The sequence below is a fragment of the Choloepus didactylus genome, chromosome 2, assembly GCF_015220235.1.
Source record: "Choloepus didactylus isolate mChoDid1 chromosome 2, mChoDid1.pri, whole genome shotgun sequence".
NCBI classification, from domain to species: Eukaryota; Metazoa; Chordata; class Mammalia; order Pilosa; family Megalonychidae; genus Choloepus; species Choloepus didactylus.
In genome coordinates, this window is record NC_051308.1 from 26,680,532 (window position 1) to 26,699,036 (window position 18,505).

The following is an 18,505-nucleotide window of genomic DNA, read 5'->3' on the forward strand; positions in this document are numbered from 1 at the left end:
ACAAATTTGAAACTATCTGTAGAATTCTCAGAATGTACCTCTATTAGGGTTATTCCTCTTTGTTTCTGCCCATAACACTTTACTATCACATAACCAATCTACTTCTTGAGATTTGCAGATTTTGCCTGTTATCTAGAAAAATTGAACAGAGTGGGCATGGGATCCAAAACAGCCTCCTCCACATTATAATTAAAGAAAGCTTTAATTATAATTTTATTTTATCTATAATTTTATTTAATTCCTAGATTCTTAAATCTAGTTTTTGTAACCAACATTTGAACTGTAGTACCAATATCTCTGTAACAGTTTGGTTTCTGTTTGGTAGTGGTCTATTTGTTTCTATTTTCATCTACCTGATCTCTAGAAAAACTTCGACTATGAATGGATTCAGCAACCTCATTAAGATTTATTAAGCCTGAAACAAAAAAGAATGGCTTCATGTAGAAACTGATATGAACGTCTTTCATTTTTGGTTCCTCAGATTCCATTTCATCTTAATTATAAATGCTTAAAACAAAACTACGTGGCAGTCCAGGTAGTATTTTTTCAGACAACAGAATATCTAACTAAACATTCCAAATTTCTAAATATCTTAATTTTATGCAGAAGGACACGTTATCCTTTGCAGTATTGGTTCCTTCCTGGATCCACCTCATGATGAAAAGGTAAGATCTTTAGTTTTCCATTTTCAATAATGAGTCAGCACCTATTTATTAGCATTTCTCTGCTGTGGACACCACAAACATGAGAAAGACAAGAGTGCCCTACTCTCAAGGTACATATAATATTATAAAAACTTGAGCTACATGACAAGTAATGATGTTCTGCTGACGAAAAGAGGGGATGAGTGAGTGAGTATGTGAGCCATCCACCAGTCCCTTTGCATCTTCTTCATGTTCGACTTATTTGTGAGAATCTATGTAGAAACCTAGAGTGTAAAAGAGTGCCTAGGTCATCTAGTCCTCTTCAGTCAGTTTCTATGTATTATACATCTTCATAGGAGATATTATAACACCTTCCCTTGCCAGCCTAATCTAGAGCCAACCATTATTATTTTCAAGAAACTCTTCCTCCTATATCCAATCTAAATTCTCCTTATAATTTAAAAATATTTTATTCTATTCTTAGCTTAGTGCAATGTAACTATTACCATCTTCATTATATATCCATGTAAATATGTACTTCTTGCACATATGGTGATATACAAATATATCTACATATATATTTAGATAAAGACCCAACACCAACTAAAGGCAGCAGCAAACTTTATTGCCCTTTAAGTTAATAATTTAAATTCAAAAGATAAATATTAGCTTAAACAATATTTTATTTTTGAATAATAGGTATTAACATATGGATACATAGATTAGGACTGGATTCCTTGCAGAGTGTGTTTTAGAATGACTGCTGTTTCAAACATAATTAAATTTGATCTGCGGAGTTTTCTTTTTGTTTTAAAGACCCCAATGTGGTTTTTGCAAAGGTCAGGTAGTTAACTTTAACTAATTACCTCCACTTTACAGAGTGGAGAAGAGTGAGTGGCTTACCTGGGATCATTAGACAGTTAGTGATGAAGTCAGGGCCAGAACCAGGGTTCTTTTCTCCAATCCAATACTCTTTCCATATATCACACTTTCTGCTGTCAAATGGAAAACAGTCCGGTTCCAACTTGTGAAGCACAAAGATTCATGTATAAATAACTACAAATGAAATGGCCTATAATCAAAGCATGCTTTGAGTTGAACAAAAACAAATTTAGATCATATTCTTGAACCATGTATAAGTGGAAGTTTATCTAATTGTTCTCTTCTACTGATGATGTTTATCAGTAATATATTACTAATTTTGACAGATAAAAATTTGATTCAAAGCCTACATCTTTGCAAATGAATTTTCTATACATTGGCAACCAAGACCTTTCAAAGTTCATAGAAAATCTTTAAAACTGACAAAGTTATTGTAAAACATTGCATTAAATAACAGTGGAATTGATTTTAAATAATTTTCACCAATTTAAAAGAAGAAATATATTTTTACAAGTTATTTTAAATTCTTCCATATTCAACCTCATTTCAACCTTTTCTATTCTTGGACAAAATGATTATCCAGTTTGTACATGGCTGCCTATTTATAAATATACAACAGAATCTGATTATTATATACATGATGGATTAAATCAGTCAGGTTTTATATTATAACTGCAAAGAGAATCTATTACATCAGCCTATAAATTGGAAGTTAGCATGGCTTGTTCAAAAAATTATTGTTAAAAAGAAGCTCCATGGAATATAGATATTCTAAGAGATAGGATAATCAAAATCTGTCCACAGAAAGAGAAGTCATATATATGATGACATACACATAGATACAGATAAGATGGTCTGAGAGCAATGTTTTTCAAATGTAGGTTGTGATCCTTTAAGAGTCATGAAATCAATTTAATGAGTGGAAACCAGTATTTTTGTGAAAAAAAAAATAGAATGGGATGGGATTAGGATGGGACGGAATAGGATGGAGTGGAGTGGAATGGAATAGAATGGAATAGAAAATATCTTTGTGCATTGCATATAACAAGATTAAGTATTCTTTTGTGAAACTTCTTCACATGCATGTGCAGGTATGTGTATGTGTTCAATGGGTCATGAAGTAAAATGTATGTCTTACCATAGTTATAATGGCCCAAGTTAGAGAAACACTTGCCTTACAGAATCTCATCCTAAGACAGAGAAAGAAACATTGGATGATGTATTACTTTCCTAGCTGCTAAAACAAATACCATATAATGCATTGGCTTAAACAATAGGAATTTATTGGCCCTAGGCTTTGAGGCTAGAAGTCCAAAATTGAGGCATTGGCAAGGCAATGCTTTCTCCCCAAAGACTGTGGCATTCTGGGGCTGGCTGCCAGCAATCCTTGGTCCTTGGTTTTTGATCACAGGGCAATGCAGATGGCAATGTCTTCTCCTTTGTCTTCCAGGAGAAAGGAAGACTTCCAGCTTCTGGCTGCTCCCCATGGCTTCTCCTTCAATGTCCAATTTCCTTTGCGTATAAGGACTTCAGCCATATTGGCTTAAGGCCCACCCTCATTCAGTTTGGGCACACCTCAACTGATAATATCTTCAAAGTTTCTATTTACAAGTGAATTCACACCCACAGGACCAGGGGTTGAGAACTGAACTTGCCTTTTTTGGGAGACATGATTCAGTCTCCAACAGATAACCAGATGTTCTCAAATAGCTTTGAGACAATAGGAAGGAGGAGAATACAGAAGATAGTACTCTGGCTTTCTAGGTACAACCAGAGGGAATTGAATCAGAAGGCCAAAAAATTTAGGAGGAATTGCGCCTAACATTTCTTAATTCTGAATGAATAGGGGACTCATGGGAGAACTCCCAAGTTGCCAGAACTCTAGCTACACAAGTGCTCCTAGGACACACTTCTGGGAACTAAGGTCTGGAAGAAATAAGGTCTTAGTCTAGGCTCGCTAATGATGAGAGGGTGATATTACTGCAGAGAAAGCTCCCCAGTTAACATCTCTAGTTCACAAAATTTAGAAATGTCCTCTGATGCCCACTTATGGACTCTAAACTTGAGGAAAAAGCACATCCTGAAAGAACATATCAGTGAAACCTTATGATGTCTTTGAAGTTTGACCTACGCCATCCCTTTTGTTATGTTAATTCTGTTAACAGAGCTTCTCGTAGAAATTTGTGCCCTGCTTCCTGCAAAGTAGCCAGGGCTGTCTCTGGATAAATTTGAAAATAGAAAAAGTATTTTGTCAATATCCCTTCTGGCCTTTATCTTTCATCTCTGCTTCCTCCCTTCCTTGATGGTATTTACCCATCATAACCCTTCTCATGGTCCTTTTCTCTCATCTAGCCATCAACTTATCCTAAAGGAAATTAATTGCAATCCTCAGTTAAATGATGAATTACTAAAGCATCAGATATTCCCTCTCCCAGGGATATGTGCAGATTAATAAATCTCTAAAAATGGAATTTTAAAGCCTCCAAAACCAATAGAAAAACTAAGCTGGGTAGGGACAAATTCTACCTCATTTAATCCTCTTGCATAGATATCTACATCATTCACTTATAAGTTTGGCTCTGTAATAAATGATTTTGCTCAAGATTGAATTCTTATTCCAAGGGATATGCTTTATCGTTGTTATCTAGAAATTCAAGCAGCTGCTTTCCTGGCGTGCTCATGCTTTAGAAATTATTAAGTTGATCTATGTAGAAGACAGACAAGTTGTGCTTACTGCCTCCATTGATGGCTCAGTAAGGTATGGACCTTCACACTGTGATTCTGGGATTTAAATATAAAAGATGAATTAGTTTCTTGGGCTTGCCATAACAAAGTACCAGAAATTGGGTGGCTTAAAAATGTATTCTCTCACTGTTCTGAATAGTAGAAGTCTAAATTTAAGGTGGTGGTGGCCATGTTTCCTCCCAAGGCTCTAGGGCTGGATCCCTCCTTGTCTCTCCCAGCTTCTGGTAGTCCCAAGTGTAACTTGCCTTGGGACAGCATAACTCCAGTCTGTGCCTCCATCTTCACATAGCATCTTCCTTCAGTGTCTCGGTTTCTGCATCCAAATTTCCTTCTCCTTATGGGAACATCAGTCACAATTGGAATTAGGGCCCATTCTAACCCAGTATGGCTCCATCTTAACTTAAGTAATTACATCTGCAAAGACTATTCCCAAATAATGTCACATTTTAAGGTTCTGGGTGGACATGAATTTTGGGGGGGACACTATTCAATCCAGTACAGGAGGTTAAGGATTTTAAGTTAAAATTTAATAGTCTAAATGCAATCCTGGTAAGCTGATTATAAAAGGGAGTATGTGACTCAAAAGAGTTTTCAGAAGATGGCCATCAATTTGGAATTCTTTTCCATGCCCAAACTTGGAACCTGATATGCACCCTCATCTATGTTAGAAAGTATAGTAAATATTTTCACCTTGTGATTTTATTAGAATTATTATACAGAATTAAGCAAAATAGATAGGTCAGAGAGATAGACCCAAATGCAGAGAAGGCCATAGAGGAAGATACAGGGTCAGAAGTCATGGAGAATTCATAGAAAAAGATCAACTAAGAAAAAAGTGAAACTGAGCTAATTATTTCATTGGCAAGATAACTGATTTTGCAAAGTCTACTTTTTGCAATTACGGAGATAATGCTAAATACATATATGCAAAATACTACAAACTCATTCATGGAGAGAGAGAAAGGAATGTCATGAGATTTCCTGAGAAAAAATGCTGCATATTAAATTGTCCTGAAATCTAGATAATGAATTATTCTCTTAACAGAATGAAGTTAGGTTAAGATTAAGAGAGGTAGAGAGGCTGTAAAACATACTTGAGATAGTTATTTTAGGTTATTTGTTTTCCTTAATCCATTGCTTTGTTTGAAATGTTGTGGGGTTTTTTTTTGGTTGTTGTTTGCCTGTTTGTTTTTAATTTTTTGATAAACAAAAGTTAAAAAATTGAAAAAAAATCAGTAGAAAAATGGGAGTAAAAACTAAATGACAAATAGGGTGGGATGGGGGGATGGTTTGCGTATTCTCTTTTCACTTTTATTTTTTATTCTTATTCTGATTCTTTCTGATGTAAGGAAAATGTTCAGAAATAGATTGTGGTGATGAACGCATAACTATATGATCATACTGTGAACAGTTGATTGTATACCATGGATGACTGTATGGTTTGTGAATATATATCAATAAAACTGAATTTAAAAAAAAAAAAAAAAAAAAAAAACATACTTGAGAGTTTAAACAAAATGAAGAGAAAAAGGAACCAGTATTCTATATTGCATGAAAGACACTGAACTAGAATTTAATAGACTCTGGTTCTAATATTAGCTCTACCAGTGAACAAGTTATGTGAGCTGAAGGCTAGGGAGGTAGGCAGGGGCCATTTTGACTTTGATAGGCATTATTAGGGACTTGAGTCTTTACTCTGAAAGAAAAAGGAAGGATTTTGAGCAGGGGAATTATATGATCTGATTTCTATTTTTAAAAGATAATGTGTGGGGAATGGATTGCAGAGCAAAAGAAATACAAGCAAGGAGACAAGCAAGCCTGTGGTGAATATACTGGCTTGGACTAGGGTAGTATCAACAGGGATATAAATAAGTGATTTGGATTTGAGAGCTATCTAGGAGGTAAAATCAGTAAGATGTGAACTTAAACTGGAAAGGGAAATAAGTGCTGGGAGATACGAAGAATGACACCCAGATTTCCGGTGTACACAGCTAGGTGAGCGTTGGTACCATTCATAAGATAGGAAAGAGGAGAAATGTTAGAATGTGGAATGGGGAACACTTTTAGAACTGTGGAGTTCAAGGTGGATCTGTAGGGTGAGGTCCCATTTAGGGGCAAATAGAGCTGCTTCCTCTGTCAGGAAGGGGATCTGGTAGCTTCATTTATAGGAAAAATTAACAACATGAAATTTTATCATTATAAGGGTTATTCACAACCCTGTCCCTTGGGTTTCTGCTCCAGCTTATTTTCATCTCTCTGTCAGCAAAAGTGTTAATTGGGGATAACACACACACACACACACACACACACACACATGTATGCATACACCTCTGTTGTTTGAGCATTTCCTGCTCAAACTAGTTATCTTTGACTTGGGTAAATTAGTTTATGGTTCCTCCAAGAAAATAGTCTCCCTTGATACCTGGTTCAAAGAACTGAGCTCTATCTCAAAATGTAGCTCTCTTCACAACTAAGCCATGACATTTTGCTAATTAAGGCTTTGCCCTGGGACACAAGATAGGAGGTCAATATGAAGACAGAATTTCAGGGAGGGAAAGTGAGGTTCAGGGTAACTAAGGATCCATATATGAGGCCCAGAAATCAGGCTGAGTCAGAGTCAGTCATCTGGGAGAGCTCCACATAGAGCAGGAAGCACAAGGAAACAAGGAGACCAGAAGCTACTTCAATCCTGGCCTAAAGCAGGATGAATTTAGAATTGTTCCAAAATTACTCCCTCACTCCTCTAACTTTTGGAATCTTTAGCATTGGGAAAGGGCTGGTTCCATTTCACTTGAGCAGACTCTGGCATATATGTGGTGTTGGGGAATTAAAATATGTAATGGTATATAAGATGCTCATGTGCCATCTCAGGACACTGTCAGGTATGAAAAGTCTTGATTGGATATCCTTGCTTCTGTGTCCTCATTTCTGTTTCTTGGAGCTGGAATATGCTTGGATTTTGTTCCTGATAGCTGGTTGTACTCCTCCTGGGCCTCAGCAGCCAAGTTACATGATTATTCCTGACATTTGCTACCCTGAGGTTATAATCAAGAAGTAAAACAAAAATCTTCCAAATACTATTCTGTCCTTCCATAAGACATAAGACATACCCTCCTACAGATGATACTCTTTACTACCTTAAACAACTTGAGCTTTTTAGAAGGACGTCTTATGCTAATTGATGGTAAAATAAGGCATATGGATAAAGAGTCACTTCTTTTGCCATTCTGTCTCAGAACTTAATTCTAAATATTAATATGGTATTTTCACAACAGTAGAATTTGGGGATAGAAGATGGGAGGACCTTGATATAGTAGAAGCATAATTACATCTCTCCTCCCCCAAGTTCTGCTGATACTAGTACAAAAAGGAGACAGCTGGGATATACCACATTTCAAGGCCTAATTCAACTAATATACCATCAATCAACCTGGGTTCTAATCATTCTAGCTTGAATGGGCAGTGTTATTTTGGGAAAACTCTGATCCTTGTTTTTAGCTTTGATAAACAAGTGCCCTAAGTATAGATACAAACATTGCCATTTTCTGGAATGGTTGTGGATTAGAGTTCTGATTTAAAAAAACAGTTTACATTATGATTAGTTCCACAGTATTTAATGGGAAGCATCTTAGCTGCAAGTTTAAAATCCCTGATATCCCAGTGAAAATCTGTATAAAATGATCATATGAACAGAATAACTTCCAGTGAATTCCCCAATTACTTTCTTCCCCTTGCCTTCCCGTAGGCTCTGGCATGCCTTCAGTGGTCATTACTGTGGATATTTTGGACAGCGAAGGAACTTTGAAATGTCACAGACAGCTGATTTCATTTTGCCTTTGTGATGTTAATGAACATCCCATAGAACATAAACGAAGAGAACCAAGTTCACAGAGAAGAAGCAGCAAGAACTATGTATATCCTCTGATATTTGACAGGGAAAAGTAAGACCATTGGTTTTATTTAGACAGGCAGAAAAAGAATAAAACTATTATGATTCAGACACTTTGTTGATCATGAGAAATTCAAGGGTAAAAATCCCAGAGCTTGTTGTCAATAATTATGCAGTCCAGTGTAAGGGAGAAATGTGTAAAACAAAAAGCTACAATTCAGTATAGTAGTGCTGCTGGGAATATCTAATTCTTATGATAATCACATAAGGGTGAATAGGATTTAGCCAACAAAGACCAAAAAGGCAACTGCCTAAACAAAGGCACCTGATATGTGAAAGACTGTGAGATAGTTTTTGAGACTTGGAGTCCGTGGAGTTGTAGGGAGGAGACAATAGAAGATCAGGCAAGAAAAGTCTATATGGCTCAAATCATAATAGGCTATTTTTGGGCCAATATAAGAATTTTCAACTTGATAGCATTCACTGTGACAGGATACTCAAGTTGATCAATCCCACCTTTGATTAACTGCTAAGCCTTGAACTTCCATATATCTTAGTACTTAACACAATGTAGTTTGATTTGTTACTTTGTGTCTTCTTCACTATAATGTGAGTTCCTTGAAGACCAAGACCATGTTTTATCCATCTTTGTATACTCTGTTCTTAGCAGAGTGCCCAGCACACAGTAGGCACTCAAAAGATACTTGTGGAACACATAAAAGAATGACTAATGAAGAACAATACAAGCTGAGAGAATGGTTGCAAATGGTACATATAGAAGTATGAAACAGTATGAGATGTTTGTTATAGCTAGAATGTAGGATATGCGTTCAAAGTTATGTAGGATATGTGTTCAAAATAATTACGTTCTTGTTAGTAAGTAATTTTGCTTATCTGTAGCAAAATGGGCCTTTTTCTTGTTCTGTAGAATGACTCCATCTTGGGATATTTAAATTTATTGCCTCAAAAATATTTTTAATGCTGCGTTATGATTTCCTAAATATAGAGGTAAGTAGAGGAAGCTGCCCTGAGTCAAAAGTCAAGCACTGATTTTGTAACAGAGTTTTCCCCACCCCTATTCTATAGAGTTTTTTCCCCCAATGTCTATAAATGAATTTAACTGCATAGAATGTTCAGACTTACTAGAAATATCTTTGGTTTCCCTTGAAAATCTAGGAAGCCAAGTGGATTAAGAGTTAAGTGCAGACATAAAGTCACTAGGAATGGTGCCATGCAAGCCAGAGAATCTGAGGACCAAAGAGAGAAAGACATAATGGATACTTTCGGTTGGTAGACAGAAAAGAAAAGGTGTGGGTACATACTTAATATTTTCTCTTGTATCTTTATGTGCAGATGCAAAAAGATGAGTTCAATGTCTTTGCTTTTCAAACGTGTGCCTCCCAAGCCCTTTGAAGTGGAACGGGATTTTAAGTATTTCAAGTCTCTTTCTTCACCCCAAGGTATCTTAAAATACAGTTTTACTCTCCTGAATTCAAATACTGCAGTAAAATGGTATTTGTCAGTTCTCCTATTTTTAATGTAATCAATTACACAAAGCTGGTGACTAAGCAATATAAATTAATTATCAAAAGTTCTGTAGGTTCAGATGTGCAACATGACATCAGCCCTCTGTGAGCCGCACCTTTCCGACGGGAGCGGTTGGGTGTGGGAGAGGATGTTCGCGTCCCTGGCTCGCCTAACGCGGAGTGAACTGAATGATGAAACCGTTTTAAACGCGCCCTGGCTTTCAGGTGGTGCACGATGGGGCCCCTGCAACAGGCCCGCCGATCCCGGGCACGCCCCACTGCTCTTACAACCTGGCAGCCGCCGCTGTGGAAAAATACAGTTGTGGCTATGGCTCCATGAAATTTTATGCACTATGTGGCTTTCGTGGGGTCTTATGTTGTGGTCTGACGCATAGTACTGTCTCGTTCCTCTGGATTTAGTGAAATGCCGAATGCAGGTGGACCTCCAAAGATAGAGGCATATTCAATGGTTCTCCATTACAATTAAAAAGGATGGTATTTGTGGTTTGGCTAAAGGTTAGGCTCTGACTTTCGCTGGTTACGCTATGCAAGGGCTTTGCAACTTTGGCTTTTATGAAGTCTTCTAAGTCCTGTATAGCATCATGCTTGGAGAGAATTCTTTCTGCTGGTGCACATCACTGTATCTGGCTGCCTCTACCAGTGCTGGCTTCTTTGCTGACGTTGCTCTGGCTCCCATGGAAGTTGCTAAGGTTCGAATTCAAACCCAACCGGGTTATGACAACACTTTGAGGGAAATGGTTCCCAAAAATATAAGGAAGAGGAATGCTTAACAGCATTCTATGAAGAGGTTGCCCCTCTTTGGATGAGACAGATACCCTAGACTATAATGAAGTTTGCCTGCTTTGAAAGTACCATTGAAGCATTGTACAAGTTTGTGGTTCCCAAGCAGCAAAGTGAACATTCAAAAGCAGGGCAGCTGGTTGTAACATTTATGGCAGGTTACATAGCTTGAGTCTTCTGTGCAATTGTATCTCACCCTGCTGATTCTGTGCTATCTGTGTTGATTAGAGAGAAAGGTGTCAGTGCTTCTGAAGTCCTCCAGAGACTTGGATTTAAAGGTGTATGGAAGGGACTTTTTGCCATATCATCATGATTGGCACATTGCACTACAGTAGTTCATCTATGATTCTGTGAAGGTCTACTTCAGGCTCCCTCTTCCTCCTCCACCTGAGGTGCCAGAGTCTCTGAAGCAGCAGCTTGGATTAACTCAGTAGATAGAACAGAGCAAATGTGGACTGAATCTGCTTGTTGGTCAGTGTTGAAGAAAGGGCAAAAGGAATTTTTATATATTTGACAGAGTAGGAAATTGTGTATCCCTGATATAATTACTGTAGTACCCTTGCCTAAGGCAAGAGTTTCAAATTTATTGTTCAAATAAACCCAACTGTTCATGGAAAAAAAAAAAAGTGCAACATGGGTCTCACGGGGCTAAAATCAAAGTGTCTGCAGGGCTGTGTTCCTTTCTGCAGGCTCTAAGGGAGAATCAGTTTTCTTGCCTTTTCCATCTTCTAGAGACTAGGCACCTTCCTTAGCCATCTTCATCTTCAACAGTACTGAATTATATATTTGAATGTGGGTAAAGGGAGGAAATGTTAGATTGTATATATGGTACTCTAATAAAATTATTTTTTAATCCATGGAACTGCACAGCACAAACAGTGAATACTATAGTTAAAAGTACAATTATTAAAATGTGCTTTCACCAATTATAACAAATATACCCCACTAATGCAAGATATTAATAATAGAATAGTATTGGGAATCCTGTATTTTATGCATGATTGTTCTATAAAACCACTTCTTTAATTAAAAAAAAATTCCAATATAAAAACAGCTGAAAACTTGAATAGGCACTTCATATAAGAAAAAAATTGCCAACAAACACATAAAAAGATGCTCAACCTCATTAGCAATCATGGAAATGTCTATAATAATACTACAAGATAAAATTCCACCAGATAGGCAAATATCAAAAAGTCTGACAATATCAAGGGTGGGTGTGCATTTGGCACAATCAGAAAACTTATCCACCAATGGTGGCAGTGTAAATTGAGAGAACCACTTTGGAAAACAATTAGGCATTATCTAAGAAAGTTGAAAATAGACCTACCCTACTAAATACCCTGTGAAAATTATTGAACATGTGCTTCAGGAGACAGATACAATAATTTTCAGAGTAAAATGGTAATAACAAAAAATGGAAAGCAGCCCAAATGTGCATCAACAGTATAAGAGAGATTTAAATTTTGGTATATTCATATAAAGGAATACTATAGAACAGTGAAAATAAATGAACTAGAGTAACATTCAATAACATGAATGAATGTTTGAAACATACTATTGAATGAGAAAAGTTTTTAAGAAGAATACATACATTATGATGTCATTCATGTAAAGGTCAGGAACAGGCAAAACTAAGCACAATGTTGCTTAGATAAAAGCATGTAAGGCAAACTATATAAATAAAAGCAAGAGAATTACAAACGCAAAATTCAGGATAGTGGTTACATCTGAGAGAAGACCAAAGGGACTGAGACCAGGGAATGGCCCAGAGATCTTCAAAGTTCAGGGTATTTTTGCCATTTTTTAAAACAGAGCAGTGGGTCCATGAATGGTCATATATCATTATTCTTGTACAGTACCCATATTTTGTAAATATTTTTATCTACTGAATTTTAAATAAATTCTTAATATTTAATTTTCAAATGAACCTACCTTTCTGTGCATTTTTTTCCTGAAGACAGGGTGATAGGCAGGGAAAGCCACTGGATTTGGAATCTGATGAATTTAGGTTTAATCTTGGGTAAATTATTTTATCTGTTTCCTCATTTATGAATTCTTCCAAGTGTTGCTTTTAATATTAAATGAAAAAATGCTGGTAACACTTCCTCCAAAAGCCCCAACCTCTCCCTCTTTCTTGCTTCATGACATTTCACTTTCCTTTTTCCGTATTAAATTAGAATTATATGCACACTTACCTTTACCTCCTAGCCCCACCATATAAGCCCTTTTGTGGGAAAAGATAGTTCCTAGCACATAACAGATGTTCACTTTGTTGAATAGGATTTAAATAGTACAGCCCAGAAATAAAGACCAATGTTCACTTTTAATATTCTCTTTCAATTTAGAGATAAGAAATAATCAAAAAGCAATAATAAAACTGAAACATTAAATAAATTTGAGGAAATCTTGAGAAAGGTTACAGAGCCCTTGAAAAAACTGAATGTCCCAGTACTACAAAGCTTGCTGTCTTCAGCACACCTTTGCCTTCTCAATTTGTTGGGTTGGTCATATAACAAAAGTTTAGTGCTAAAGTTAAGATGAAATATCTGTGATTTTTTACCAGTAACCATGTTTTGCCCATTCCTTTTCATTCTCAATTGTGTACTATTTATCTATTCACTTCCTTCCTGTTAATTTCCTTTTCACGATATTATTATGAGTTAATAATACATGGGTTCAAATCCTTACATTTTAGTAGCACCTTATCATCTATATTTGATGCTCATAACCAGTCAAGGAGGAAAGAACTTGCCCAAGATCAGGCAACTAGTAAGTGGCTGTTATGGATGGAATCATGTCCCCCACAAAGACGTGTTCAAGTCCTAACCCTCAGTCCTGTGGATATGAACACATTTGTAAATAGGATTTTTAAAGATGTTATTAGTTACGTTGAGGCCAAACTGAATCAGGGTGAGCTTGATCCAATATGACTGGAGTACTTATGAGCAGAGCAGATTTGGACACAGGATGAGACAGTAGCAGACAAATGACCATGTGATAGAGATAGAGATTGAGTTAGGGACTGTAGACAAGCCACTGCCATAATGCTACAGACTTCAGAGAAAGCATGATCCTGCTGACAAACCCTGACTTTTGGACTTCTAGCCTCCAAAACTGTGAGACAATAAGCTACTGGTGTTTAGCCAGTCTGTGTCTTGTTTTATAAGCAGCTCTAGCAACCAAATGGGGCAGCATCAGGCTATTTGAACACAGAACATTTGGTACTGATGGATTGTGCTCTTTTCATTAAAGCATTCACTCCTCTGTTTTATTAGATTCGAAGATATGCCTTGGAAGGTTTCCTGACTGAAAACAGAGAAGCAGGGATTGTATTTGGTTCTTCTACCTATATATAGGGTGAGTTGGAGGTTTATAGGACTAGAGTAATAACAGAATAATAGGGAATCTGACCTTGCATTCTTGATTCTGAACTACCAAGCAAGACTTAAGAAAATCACATAACCAAGCAAACCAATGCTTTCATAAATGTCTTGTGTCTGAGCCCAGAGAGGGCTTCAGTTCTGTATGGCAATGGCCTTTAATCACCTGTCTCTGCCATTCTGCATGGCAGCTATTTTCAACTTTACCCTGGTTCTCTATCACCTACAGGATCAAATCTGAATTCCTTAGCCTGGCATACTACAACCTTTCAAGATCTGGCCTTCTGTCTAAACCATATGACATCATTTCCAACCACAACATTTTTCCATGTTCCCTATACTCCAGCCTTGCCAAATCACTTGCCTTTCCTTAGATATCATTGTTCTCTCTAACCTCTTGGCTTTGCCCAGTGCTATTCCCTTTGCCCAAGAATCCATCCTACCCTTGTCTTACACCAAATCTCTACCCATTCTTCAAATTTCCACTTCATATACCTTCTGTTGAATTAAAGAACTGATTAATCACCAAAGAAATAATAAACCAATTAGACCCAACATTTCAACTTAATCTTATTGCATCTTAAAATGTTATTTATTCTTCCCAAGAACATGTTCATTGTAATAGATATCAAACACTCAAGCTAACAGATGAAAGGAATGCTTATAGGGTGAGCTACCAAGAATCAAAAGTGGGCATGTGGGAGGAGGCTATATTGTGAACCTTCTCAACCTTCCCTTTCTCCACTCTTGCTCCCCACCTCCCACTCCACCAAATTCACATAAGAAGTAATCATTTAAAACATGTCTAACTACTCTTTATGGCTTCTAGGTATCCTAGTTCCAGTACTCTAAGATTCCTTCCACTCATTGGTTCAGAAACCCACAGGGACTCCTTAGATATCATTACAGGAAAGAAGAAGGGAGGTCATGTTCAACATGAAAAAGTAAGTTAGTACTTAGAATTCCCAGTAAGTATACTATTTTTGTTTGGTTTGTGCATTGTTTCTCTGTTCCCTGAAACATTCTGGGGCTAAAACTATCTCAGTTCATTTTACGAATATTACAGTATGTATGTGTTTTAGTTCAGTGAGATGGAAATCGTGAATTGGCTGAACAGAGAGAGAGAAAAATCAAATAGGTGCTCGAGCCTGAACTTATGAAGCTTTCCTAGAGTTGGCTTAAGTTCATTGACTTGGTTTAGAAGTCAGGCAATTTGACATAACATGTCTGAGAACTGTGCAACCATCCTTGCTTGTTAATCTTATTGGAGCCATGACATCAGTAAGTTTCTGACTTACCAGCAGAGTCAAGGAGAATTTTCCCATGTATTAATAGTAATAACTAATATACAATGCTTTGCAGTGTTTTAAAAATTATTTATTTGATTTTCACAATAATTGCAAAGAAAATGTTAGACCTATTTTAGAGTTGGAAAAAAAATATGAGCCTAAATCCAAAGGTCACCTACGAATTAAGTAACAAGCTGAGATCTGATATAATTTCATGGTCATTCTATTTAACCATAACTGCCTCAAAACCCTCAAGCCCTATCACCCTTCCCCTAGTTCTAGGATGCTTCCTTGGGCCTAATTTAACTTGGGACCATTAATCTAGTCATTATTCATAAGGGAGACTTAGCAGATGGCAGTTTTTATGTCTCCTTTCCTTGACATCAGACTAAAAATGTAAAGGAGATGGTTGTTATTGTCTGTGGCTAATCGAATTAAAGATAAACACAATAACCACAACCACAACAAAAAAAGCTGCTTTTTAAATTAATAGAGGAAACTTGAGCTTAATTTTGTTAGCTGTTGTGCAGTTCATGAGAATATGGATGCTTCCTGTTAATCATCAACTTTGCCAATTATTTGAGTAAAAAGTTTTGCCAATGGAAGTGTTTATAAATAATATCATTTACTTTTAATTTTCTTAAGTAATGGATGAAACAGTGGAATAAATAATCCACTACTAACAGGGAATCAAAAAAGTATTGGCATTTGGTTTTCAAATTAACATATTTTATGTACATTTTTGCATTCTTATTTACATTTTGCCTGGTCTGCACTGAATATACTTTACATTATCTAAGTAAACACTAACTGACAAAAAGATGTCCAAATACATCTTAAGCACCAGGAGGAAGATAATATGGAATTAAAAATTAGTCATGGTTAATCTACATAATGATTAATCTATACTCAAACAATCAGATAACTAATTTTTTCAAGATCATGAAAAATGACAAATCATTTATCCAAACACAAAGGAATTTTTAGTATCTCTGATGTTCTAATAAACCCTTTTTTTTCTCTTAATCACTCTGGTAGGTTAGTGATTACCCAAAAAAAGTGACTGGAATAGATGTCTCCATTTGCTAACAGGAAACAGGCCAGAAAACCAGGATTAAATAATCTCTTCCAGTTTAACGAATAAAAGAGGGAGAGGGGGTGAAATAAGATTCCAAAATAAAATTAAACTCTTTTCCAGACAATTGTGCACTTAGCAAGATGTCAGTAAAATATGGAAACTGGAATAGATTAAAGTACCACTATGTTGATTGCCTACAATCTTAGGAACCCAAACAGACTAAGTGGGAAAATGGGAGATGAAATAGAATCAATAAACGCAAACCAATGACCTCAAATACAAAGAATGGCCTCCAAAAGTTTAAGGTTCAAATTTTAATTTAGTGAAATAAACACCTATGGAATATATTGAAATACCCACTATGTGCTCTGTATTGTGCCGGGGCCAAGATTCTTCATAAATCAAGGAGCTCAGAGTATAGAGAGGAGAAATTCCTGTGAGCAAAGAATCCCTGAACAGGTATCTTAATGTCTTTGAGTTATTTTTTAAATAATCAAAATGCCGATTCCAAGTATTAACATCTTCAAATAGTTTGTAAATCTCTTTAGAATTAACCAACAAATTATAAAATATTAACCAGAGTACAGGAAAGCATAAACCTGAGCATAAGTTTTTAGTTCTTTTTCAGTTTAAATATGGGAAGGGAGGGGGAGAATGTGAATATTGTGAAATGTGACCCATTTTCAAACTTGTGGAAACACATCCAACAATTGAAAAATGGTAAAAATAAAAGATGGTATATATGTTAGCATACTCTATAGTTTTTCCAAAGAATGTTTAATGATGGAAAATTCTCACAATTTTATTTTATGTGAAAAAGTACATAAACTATAATTCAGTAATATTGCTAATGATAATGACTAATATTTGTTCGAAAATTGGTGCACCAGTCATGATACTGAGCACTTGATATGCACTCTTTCATTTAATCTTCATAATAGCACTGAGCTAATTGCTATTTTCATCCCTATTTTACAATTGAGGAAACTGAGACACAGAGGATAAATTATTTGTCTAAGATCCCCAAAGAAACAATTAATAGAGCTGGAATTCAAACTTAGCAGTTTGACTTCCAAGCCTGGATACTTAAATACAATGAAATGGAATTTTGAGTTATTTACCTCCAAGGGAGCTACAAAGTCTTCCCTGTCAAAGGAATTTACAAATAATGAACATTTAAGAAACTCTCCCTTCCCAGCATTCTCTAGTCCCTCAATCTGCCTTATTTTTCTTCCTAATACTGATTACTACGTGATACTACATTATATCAGAATTTATTTTTATTGCTTCTATCCCACTAGAACGTAAAATTCATGATGGCAGGAACTTTGACCTAGGAGGATTAAAATCTCTAAATAAATTAGTGGTGCAACTTGACTCTGGAAAATTGTATTTGTCATATAATCCTGCTTACTAATTGAGATGCTCTTTATTTCATAGCCACAATGGAGGAGAAGTCTGAAAAGACATTTGGTTCCACAAATAAATCTGGCTGCTTCCTTCTTTCCTGCTATTCCCAAGTAAAGACAGAAAAATCAGAAGCGGCTGCTGTGGCCTGACCTGCGTATAAAATGACAAGGTCTGGATGAACCCCTAGTCTGATGATCCCAGGATGAAGGCGAGGGTCCACCAGACCCTGTCACCCATTTCTGTATCCTCAGGCCACCCTACTGATGATGATTGCTCAGGGAGCACTGGTGGCCTCAGCTCCCAGTATCAAGCAAGCAGCAAGCAGCCAGTTTGTCAACTTCTTTCATACACTGAAACCCACTTAATTAATGGGCAGTGTTTCTTATTTACTGTCAGCAAAATGACCCATAAGGAAACAAATGAAATCAATAGCATAAGTAGATCTAAAATAATATGGGTTATCAGTGATCAGCTTTTCACCTCCCTTGATTGTTTACCCTAATCCATATCCAGAATTATAGAAAGAATGCAGTAAGAGGCAAATTACTTGTATCATGTTATCTGCTGTACAAAGAGAATTACAATTAAAAAGAAAAATGAGCCAGTCAGGCCTCTAGCTATTTGTCTTCTTCATTTGGGAAGATGTTACTTGGAAGAAAATGTTCAAAGAGTTTCTTAGATAAAGTCAGAAATTATTTATATTTGGTCTAGAAATGAATGGATAAATAGAATGCAAATGCTTATCTGAACTTTCTAGGGTTCATCTTTTATTAATTCTTTTATTAATTGATTTTGATATTTTGCCCAAATATTTAATTTCACCAATGGGTACTCATGCAAAAAAATGAAAGGATCTAA

General features: G+C 36.2%; 1 protein-coding gene across 1 annotated transcript in view; it reads left to right on the top strand.

The window, feature by feature from the left end:
• WDR64 (WD repeat domain 64) overlaps window positions 1-17,761 on the top strand; it is a 181,907-nt gene extending 164,146 nt beyond the window's left edge. The window contains 9 exon segments of the mRNA XM_037811156.1: window positions 607-665; window positions 4,175-4,284; window positions 8,017-8,107; window positions 8,109-8,212; window positions 9,514-9,620; window positions 13,743-13,831; window positions 13,833-13,858; window positions 14,709-14,814; window positions 17,678-17,761. Of these exon segments, the coding sequence (XP_037667084.1) occupies window positions 607-665; window positions 4,175-4,284; window positions 8,017-8,107; window positions 8,109-8,212; window positions 9,514-9,620; window positions 13,743-13,831; window positions 13,833-13,858; window positions 14,709-14,814; window positions 17,678-17,761 (776 nt within the window).
• The last annotated feature ends 744 nt before the right edge of the window (window positions 17,762-18,505 follow it).